The 9220-nt window shown below is 48.1% G+C and overlaps 4 protein-coding genes across 4 annotated transcripts; all 4 read right to left on the bottom strand.

Annotated features, from left to right (window-relative positions):
- Window positions 1-482: 482 nt before the first annotated feature.
- Window positions 483-2462, bottom strand: TEOVI_000429800 (glucosamine-fructose-6-phosphate aminotransferase, putative; the record flags this gene model as incomplete). The annotated part of the gene is made up of 1 exon (XM_067227084.1): window positions 483-2462. One exon carries the CDS (start codon window positions 2460-2462, stop codon window positions 483-485), a length of 1980 nt encoding a protein of 659 aa, XP_067083185.1.
- Window positions 2463-3397: 935 nt separating this feature from the next.
- Window positions 3398-4492, bottom strand: TEOVI_000429700 (TLD, putative; the record flags this gene model as incomplete). Its single annotated transcript, XM_067227083.1, has 1 exon — window positions 3398-4492. The coding sequence occupies one exon, from the start codon at window positions 4490-4492 to the stop codon at window positions 3398-3400; it is 1095 nt and encodes a 364-aa protein (XP_067083184.1).
- A 550-nt stretch (window positions 4493-5042) lies between these two features.
- Window positions 5043-7223, bottom strand: TEOVI_000429600 (2,4-dienoyl-coa reductase-like protein; the record flags this gene model as incomplete). Its single annotated transcript, XM_067227082.1, has 1 exon — window positions 5043-7223. One exon carries the CDS (start codon window positions 7221-7223, stop codon window positions 5043-5045), a length of 2181 nt encoding a protein of 726 aa, XP_067083183.1.
- Window positions 7224-7857: 634 nt separating this feature from the next.
- Window positions 7858-9000, bottom strand: TEOVI_000429500 (uncharacterized protein; the record flags this gene model as incomplete). The annotated part of the gene is made up of 1 exon (XM_067227081.1): window positions 7858-9000. One exon carries the CDS (start codon window positions 8998-9000, stop codon window positions 7858-7860), a length of 1143 nt encoding a protein of 380 aa, XP_067083182.1.
- Between the last annotated feature and the right edge of the window lie 220 nt (window positions 9001-9220).

Here is a 9220-nt window from a genome sequence, read left to right as displayed (position 1 = left end):
CCCCCCCCCCACAAAAAAAAACGAAGACCATGGGGGAAGTCAACAAATCGTGAAGAGCCGCAGCACATCGAGTAATTCACCGAAGAGACACGTGTACGGGCACCGCTGAAGGTGTGTCGCAGGGCGTTGAAATGGAAGAAATGTAATGTTATTAAGGCATAAAGTAAAGCTACCCTTAACAGTCACAGACATAAAGCACATCCCCTCCCGCTTGATGTAGCTGAGCTATACGTTTAAAGTGAACGTAAAAAACTGACTAATACATTTAGAATCATTAGATTGCTACAAAAACTTTGTATTTCACTTCTCGATTACTGTAGCATCACCCGGCGCCTCATACTCGTGTGCGATTCCGCCTGCGGGCACTGTAATATATAATTTGCCCCACAGATTGTCGATCCACGACACTTGACTTATAGGTGTTTGTCAGTCTCCGCCCACACGTCCTCTCATCATTTATCATCACCCTTTTTAAATTATTTTCATTGAACCGTCACACTCTTCGCAAGATTCCTCGGGCAGTCCACATTTAGGCCACGTCGCACTGCAAGGTGGTGGGCGAGTAACTGCAATGGCACTACATTCACGATGCCCTGAAGGCAATCCACTATGGCTGGAACTTCCACACAACGCGAAGTAGCGCTAACCAACTCCGCATCCGGTTCTGTCGTTATGGCCACCACACGCCCACCGCGTGCTTTTACCTGTTGAATGGCACTTTTGCTGCGCCCCAAAAATTTATCATGGGGACAAAAAGCTACAATCGTGGAATGCTCATCCACTAGAGCAAGAGGCCCGTGTTTGAGTTCGCCGCAGTGGATACCCTCTGTGTGGATGTAAGTTAGTTCCTTAACCTTCAAAGCAGCCTCCAACGCGGTGGCGTAATCATAGCCGCGACCAAGAATAAGGATAGCTTTCGCATCACACAACTCCTCGGCCAATTTCGTGGCAACATCATTAGTACACTTCAGGCAGTGCGAAAGTGCTCCCGGAAGAGCCGCCAACCCATCGATAATTTCTAAGCGTCGCTTTTGTATTGGTGATTGACTACCACCGTGTGAATGGGAACTGTTCCCACTACAGTTTTCCTTGCTTAGAAAAAGGGCTAACAGCGTTAAAACTACAACCTGTGATGTGTATGCTTTCGTGGATGCAACGCCCACTTCCACACCAGCGTTGAGCAACAGGGCGAAGTCAGATAGTCGCAGCACGCTTGAGCCCGGTACGTTTGTTAGTCCTACAATCATTGCCTCGTACTTCTTGCAATACTGTAAAGCCATGAGGGTATCCGCCGTTTCACCGGACTGAGAGACAAATATGCAAACATCATCACTCCCTATTCTCGGTTCTCTGTCAAGGAGGTCCGGCGCATTCTCAAGTGTAATGGAAATATTTGGTAAAAGCTCCTCAAATATCGGTCTTGCAGCAACGCAACTGTGGAATGAGGTTCCGCACGCCACCAGCATCAGGCGGCGGGCGCTGAGCAGCGTCGTGCGAACACCATCGCTCATCTCTTTGATTGTAACCTCACGTGTGTTAAAATCAATCCGATCACGCATTGAACGTGACACACTTTCCGGTTGCTCGTATATTTCCTTCAGCATGAAACTTGGATATGCCCCCTTGCAGAGTCCCTCGGGTGACACATCGACAGTTTGTGATGTGCGACTAACTGGTGTGGCATCATTGTAAAGCGTCAGAGCACCTTTTGAGTAATGGGCCACATCGCCGTCTTCTAGGAAAATAACCTCCTGCGTATAAGGAAGAAAGGACGCGACGTCAGAGGAGAAAAACAACTTGTTCATAACAGACCCATTTGCGATTCCGCTTGCTGTTCCATTGCTCTTACCGTTTTGTAGGCCTATTACCAGCGGCGAGGCTTCCTTACACGCTATAAGTTCCCCAGGGAAATGGACGGATTTAATTAACAGTGCGTAGGCACCATCCAACTCTGCCATTACTTTCCCGGCAAGGTCAGCGAAGCTAATCGAGTGATCCATCGAAAAGATATGTTCAGCTAACACAACAATTACTTCCGTGTCCGTGTCACTGCTGAAGTGGTATCCCTCTTCCAGCAGCATTTGCTTGATGGTCATGAAGTTAGTGATGATGCCATTGTGAACCACAACGAACTCCATATTATTACTTGCCTGTGGGTGGCAGTTTGCCTCAGACGGCGGTCCGTGTGTTGCCCAACGAGTGTGCGCTATTCCTTCGTGATTTTCCAGCTGTGCATTAAAGTCCAAATCGGCACAACCACTGAAAACGCGTTCCCGAAGCTTTGATATGTTTCCTACGCTGCGCACCACAATATGCTTTTTTGATTTCACATCGTCAACACACAAACCCGCGCTATCGTAACCGCGGTATTCCATGCGCTGTAAACTGTCGAGCAACACATTGAGGACATCACGGGTTGTGCAGGGAATGCGGTGAAGAATGTAACCGAATATCCCGCACATTAGTTGTTGTTGTTGTTGTTTTTCTACGCTACCGTATATATATATATATATTTGTGCCTCTCTCCCGTATCAAATTGTTTGTACTTCCTTTCTTACCCTGTTACCGCTGAAGTTGATTTCGTAAAAAAAAAAAAATTGAATATTCCCCCCACGTAGTAATTCGTACCTTTGATGTGAGTACTGCTCAATGTTGTCCGCTTGTTTCTTTTGTTCCGTGTTCACACAGAGGGTTGTATTGTTCCTTTTGCACTCCCTCCCTTTTTTTTTTCGCACTAACCTGGCGTAAAGATATCTTCCTTTTCGGGGGAGGGGAGGGGAGGGGAGGAGGTTTGTTGCCGTTACGCTACTTGGGATTCTCCTTTACACTCTTCCCCGTTTCGCCAACTCTTCCCGTTGCACTATGTTTTCTTCTACACAACACTTTCTTTTTCTTAACCTTCGTCGGTTACCCACCGCTCACCTACTTTTAGGTTAGTTGTGACTATTACAACGTACCTCTGTAGTTCACTATGGCAAAATAAAATAATAGTGAGTGATAATTGAAGCGGTTGCAGGAACAACAACATCAAAAAAGCAAACAGACCAAAGAAGAAAACAGTACACATACACAAATAAGTGTATTGTGCTATAACATATCTATATACATGTGTAGATATACGCATTCGTCTGCTTATATATGGAGTAATATAACTACTGTATCAAGTCGGGCGAAAGCCCAAGAGTAAGGGGGACATTAAATAATAATAATAATAAAAATAACAAAAAAATAAAATAAAATAAAGGACAAACGTGACATAAAGCAGCGCAAGGCAACAAATAAAAAAAAATAAAAATAAAAACAAAACAAAGCAAAACAAAAAAAAATTGTCACGTACCCAGAGACGCCTCATATACAAAAACGAAAGAAAAGACACCTCTCAAAGTGATAGCTTTGGTCACTGGGCACAGAAGTGCCAACCGGATGCCTTGTTCACAGCACTTGCATCATCCACCGCATGAAGTACTCTGGCGGTACAACTTTCGCTGTTCCGCTCCAAACGCCTGCCACAGTCACAGGGCAACTGCTTAAGTAACTTCACGTCTGTCAGTATGGACATTCCCCGCCCTACTCTGAACCACAACATTCGCATAACCGTGAACTCGGAGTGGGGAAGTGACGACTGAGTCCACCCGCAGAGAGGTGGGGAATCGAATGTTGCACAATGCATACTGCTTGTGCCAAACAGAATGTTCTCATCAATGTATATTGCCGCTCCATCACGTCCTCCTCCTATACCGAAGAAATCACGGGCGCAAACGACGAACCTCTTGTTACTCTCTTTTCCCACCCATGTGTAAGTCGATAACATACTGTTAACTGTAGGCTTGCGAGCCCGCATGTGTTTGTGCACAGCGTCAGAACCGGCTTCCGAATCTTCCTCACATCCTGGAAAATTCACAGCGGATGACAGCTCATCCCGAATGTTCCGGGAACGCCTGGCGTCAACATCGTTCATATCAGCATATGTGAAAACAAATGTTTCGCCCGTTCCAAAGAAGGCATGCTGAGAGCGTCCAAGACACGGCACCTGAGGTGTAAAGCAACCTAAAACCACCTGATTTGCTTCACAAGATCGGGCTTCGTTACCAATCCCTGATTCACACTCCACATCACTGTGCCGTTGTGTTGGTTCACCACATTCCGGTGCACGCTTTGTAACAACAAATATACCGATACCGCCGTCCCCGTCATCATTAATTTCTTTCATGGTCCTGTAGAAATTTTGCAGAGAAAACCCATCTTGCTCTGTGTCAAAGCATGTGTCCCATGGGGAATGATGCAGGTGAGGTGGTAACGCCATCAATAACTCATGATATTCGCAGCGCGTGAGTGGAAGTGGAGGTGATGGGCGCCGGTTAGGAAAAAGAGCATCCAAATCTAAACAACAACTGCAGTCCGTGAATGAGGTGGTGGGTTGTTTAACTCGAACTGCTACGCCAGGTGGTGGAGTACGGTAGAAAAAAGGTTGTCGTGGACACTTACCGACCATCTGCGGAGAGTTAGAGGCAGATTGCAGACGGAAAGCAGGAGAGGAAGCAGCGATAACGATGGGATGTTAAAAAAAAAACAAACAAAATAACAAAAGAAGATTAAATGCAGAACAAGAAAAAAAAAATAATAATGGATACCTCGCTGACCGGAGGGCCCCACGTTCTTTTTTAAAGAAAGAAAATAGGAAGACGGTGACGCCTTTTCTTCCCCTCCGTTGCAGTGGTGTGGGAGAGAGCACAATCAGTAGAAAAAATCTTGACTCGATTCCACACAGCTAACCTCAAGGAAAGAAACGCCTTAGTTTTGGGTGTGACGCTTAGATGAAAACAGTAGATTGAAGGGGAGGGGAAGAGAGAGAGAGAGAGAGACGAAATGCAAAGGTTGAAGTGACAGCATAGTATCTAGGTGAGCAAGGCATAGCCTCTTATTAGTAATCACTGTGGATAATAACTAACAACATGAATTGATGCGGCGGAAAAAAAAAAGCACCAGCGAGTTGGCAGCTAGACAACTTTTCACAAAAACGCGAAGAATGTAATCGCTTAACTTCAAATCTTGTAACCGATTTCATACCCCTCATGCACGGCCTGCAGCAGGTCCTGCTCTCCGTGTCCTTCGCCACTGTAACTATCACGACACGACCCCGCATTGTATATGCTGAAGTCCCTAATCATTTCCCCTCGCTTTTTTGCACCATCCTTCATCCATTCATAAATCCACGTTCCCACGGAGATGTTCGGCAACATCCCATACGCCCAAACAATGGTATCACACTCAACGAAAAATTTGCGACTGTCTGGTGGCACCATAGAGATGTGAACGCCGTTTCCGTCGATATTTTCGACGAGGCCATGTTTGATAATAGTACCACCGTGGTTTCGAATCCACAGCTTTTGCGTCCAACCCCTCCCCCGCGAAAGATCAGCATCCTTGTCCGCTTTATTAAATAACACCACATCGCGGTTGTTACGCGGCACTCGGAAGGCAGCCTGTGGGTCAAGACTGCCATCGTCGAGGTTAACACCCCATTCGTCGCAGTACTCGTGAATGCTCCGTGACACACGCGGGTCGTGGAGCAAATACGAGGCCACATCATGCGAAATCGCACCATTTCCAATAATAACAACGCGCCGACCCGCGCGGACACTACCATTAAGAATCTTTTCGAAAGGCACAACGAGGCGGCTTTCAGATGTTCCGGGAAGTTGGTGAGATGTAGCGGGACGTGGCACGCTTCCGCAGCAAAGTACTACAGCGTGAAAAAATTGGTGATTTCGAGCCATCTCTTCCCGGGTGAACTCCGCGCCAAGTCTTACATTAATGGCCGACTCCCGTAGCTGTCTGGTCCAGTATTCCAAAATCTCCTGGTAGGACTCCTTACCAGGGACCACCTTCGCGAGGTTAAGTTGCCCGCCAACGTAATTCGACTTTTCAAAAAGTGTAACATCGTGACCACGGCGCCATAACGTGAGTGCACACGTAACACCCGCAGCACCTGCACCAACAACGGCTATCGATTTCTTGAACAGCGCAGGAGTGCACCGGCGCTCCCGTTCATAACCACTGAAAGGATTAAGCGCACACGTCATGCGCTGGTGCTTGTACAGACGATTAACACAGTGATTACACGCAATGCAGGGGATGATATCCTCAGTGTGACCTTCCTCTGCCTTTCGGATCATCTGCGGGTCAGCAAGCAACGGCCGCCCAACACCAACAAGGTCACATACACCATCCTTCAATAATCGCTCTGCTACAGCTATGGAATGCACCCGATGTGTGGCAACGACAGGAAGAATTACCCCACGTAAATGCAGTTGTTCGCGTACGTGTTGTACGCACCGAGCGAACGTGGCCTGCGGAACGTACGAAGCCATGGTCTGCACGGGTGAGTCGTGCATTCCGACACTGGTGCTTAACATGTCCACACCACCAAAGCGCGCCAACGCTTCAGCCACCGCAACGGTCTCAGCCATGGAGGTTCCCCCCACCTTCAGGTCGTGCACGCACAACCGTACAGAGAGAAGAAACTTCTCAGGGTCCGAAAGAGAGCGGCGCACCGCGTCAAGGGTCCGGAGCGTGGGCTCTATTCTCCCATCAAGTGAGCGACCAAAGCGGTCATTCCTGTCGTTGACGGCAGGTGAGAGAAAATTGTGTAACAAGGCGCCCTCACTGACTGGTATTTCAATACCGTCGAAACCTGCTGCTTCCGCTAGCCGAGCAAATCGCTCATGCTCGGACACAATGTACTCCAGTAGCATTCCCGGAACGCGCCACGGATGTGCCTGAGGAAACGGTTGGACGGGAGATGGCGTGGAGGTGGAAGAAACAAACCATCGCCGACGCGCCGCTCTGCCAGGGTGAAGGGCCTGAGCAAGGATAAGTCCGCCCTCTTTATGCACGGCTTCCGTCACACGCGATAGGGCCTTTGCTGCGTCACGGGTGTCAAGTGACATGCTATCCACCCGCCACTTTCCGAGACGGGAGACACCCAATCCACCACATACGATTAGCTTGGCACCATTCCTTGCGCGCTCTGCGAAAAATGTACCCATGGCATCCATGTGAGCGTCGCTCCACATGTCAAGCTCCTGTTCGATATTGAGGTACATGGGTAACATAACGAAACGGTTGGGTAACACAACACGGTTATTTGCCCCGATAGCTATCGGTGAAAAGAGCGAAGTGGCTTTGCGAGCTGCAGGAGCAGCAACAATCCCTAGCGGCATTTCCTCTTCCCTTCCTATCGGTTCTTCCTTATGAACTGAAACGCTTTTTATTACCGGTTGCGCCTCAACCGTTGGTTCCGCCTTCCACGGGTATTGTTAGATATGTTGGGTCGAATGCGGAGGTGCAGAAATAGGAAGAACACAAAGTACTTTGTGAGCAAATAAATTTCGTCCAAGGACCGGACAAAGCAAATGAGATGAATACACGTCTTTCCGATCGCTTGATTGTTTAGTCACTGCATTGCGTCTGGAAGCAAAATCACCCCTTTCTGTTTTGGAAAATTCGTCACTTCAAGAGTAGCACCGTGACATAACAATGTAACTTCCACGCCTTACCCCATAAACGTTTCGTCGTTGCTTGTCTTAAACTGCACATGAAAGTGAAATTCCGATGCTGCTAATGCCGAGGGGTCCAGTTGCCGCTCAAATTAACTGCGCTTTTTACAACGCTAACCGGCAATAAGACACGCGGAATGTCCAACTGATGGGACTTTTTAAAAAAGAAGTATAAAAAGCCGCAGGAACAACCCGACAACACTCTGTCTTATGTCCTTTCCACACATCGTTCATGTTCCCCCCCCCTTGACAGTTTCGTCGAATTTAGCTTGTTCCTGTAAATGGCAACCCTTGAAGTTCATGTTTCGTCGCCCTCGTCAATTTCAACGGGAGACGGGAGCGCATAGAGACTCCGGATGATGTGTCGCTGCTCTCTCCCCAGTGTCACTGCCATCACCCCGTCCTTGGGCCATGCGTTAAGACACTCCTGCAACTGTTGCAGACGCTGGACGCAGTTCATGTTTTGAGGGATCTCTTGGGCAGGACGCGGAGGAACCAGCGCGGATGACTCCTTTGAAGAAACGTGAGGCACCTTCAGGGACTGTAACTCTTCCGTGATATCCTTCTCACTTTTGGTGTTTATCCTGTCTTCCGGTCCTGTGGGCAACGTTCTGTTGGGAACCTTCTGCTCTGTGAGAGCTGCAACACCGTTGTCGGCAACCCCTTGAACCTTTGCTAAGCCAGCGACCGATGACACCTCTGATAATTTCAACTCCTTCTTTTCATCTGGTTGCACAGGCGCTTCTTTGAGGCTATACAGCGCAACCTCCACGTGTGAATCCCGCACAACCGCATCACTGCTTACCACCACACGCGTCGTCACCGGCTGTATGACGCCAATAACGTGTTTCCATCCACACTGGCAAGGAACAACCTTCTGCACACGTCGAGTCGTACCCAGTGTGGTACTAAATTCTAACAGAACAGCAACCTTTGGGGCCGCAATGCTATAGGAGTCGAGGTTTTTAATCCAAAAAACGTAGGATCCATCCCTAAGCACTACCGTGCGTTCAAACGGTTTACTACGCTTGATTGTAAAGGAATTGCCATTAGCCAAAAGTACCGGATCCCCAAGGTCAAATCCCTCCTTCGGTGCATGTTGACCCATCTGGGTTAAAGGGAGAAGAATGTTATCCTTTTTGGCCCTGACAACTTCACACCGATCCATACATTCTTCCATTTTTCCCTCGCAGAAGGCCGTTAGGCGACGGCTATTCACGTCATCATTCCCCATGACGGTGCGACGCACATGGTTGATTATTTCAGCGCCAAGAAGATAGTCGTTTCCAACCCTCTCATACAGACTGCACAGGTTGGAAAGCTCACTGCGGAGCTTATTATTTCCAACTACCTGTTGCTGTCTACAGTCCACTTCCAATTCAGAAGCCCGCGTCCTTTGCAGGATATTGAGGGCTTCCGCTAGGAGAATCTTCTGATTCATGGTGACAGACCGGCAGCTTGAAGATAACAAAAGCAAAGGGAGAAGGGAAAGATGAGGGAACGCAATTGAATAGCTGAGTGCGACATTAATATTGTTATTATTATTATTTATTTCTTTCTTTTTTTTGGGGGGGTGAGCAGTTCCACAATTTGTGAAAACTAAAGAAGTTTCTGACCCACCTTACCGGACCCCATGAGCACAAACGAGCGGTCGAATAATC

The sequence above is a fragment of the Trypanosoma equiperdum genome (assembly GCF_001457755.1).
Source record: "Trypanosoma equiperdum strain OVI genome assembly, contig: ctg_891, whole genome shotgun sequence".
NCBI classification, from domain to species: Eukaryota; Euglenozoa; class Kinetoplastea; order Trypanosomatida; family Trypanosomatidae; genus Trypanosoma; species Trypanosoma equiperdum.
This window is presented reverse-complemented; position numbering and strand designations above follow the sequence as displayed.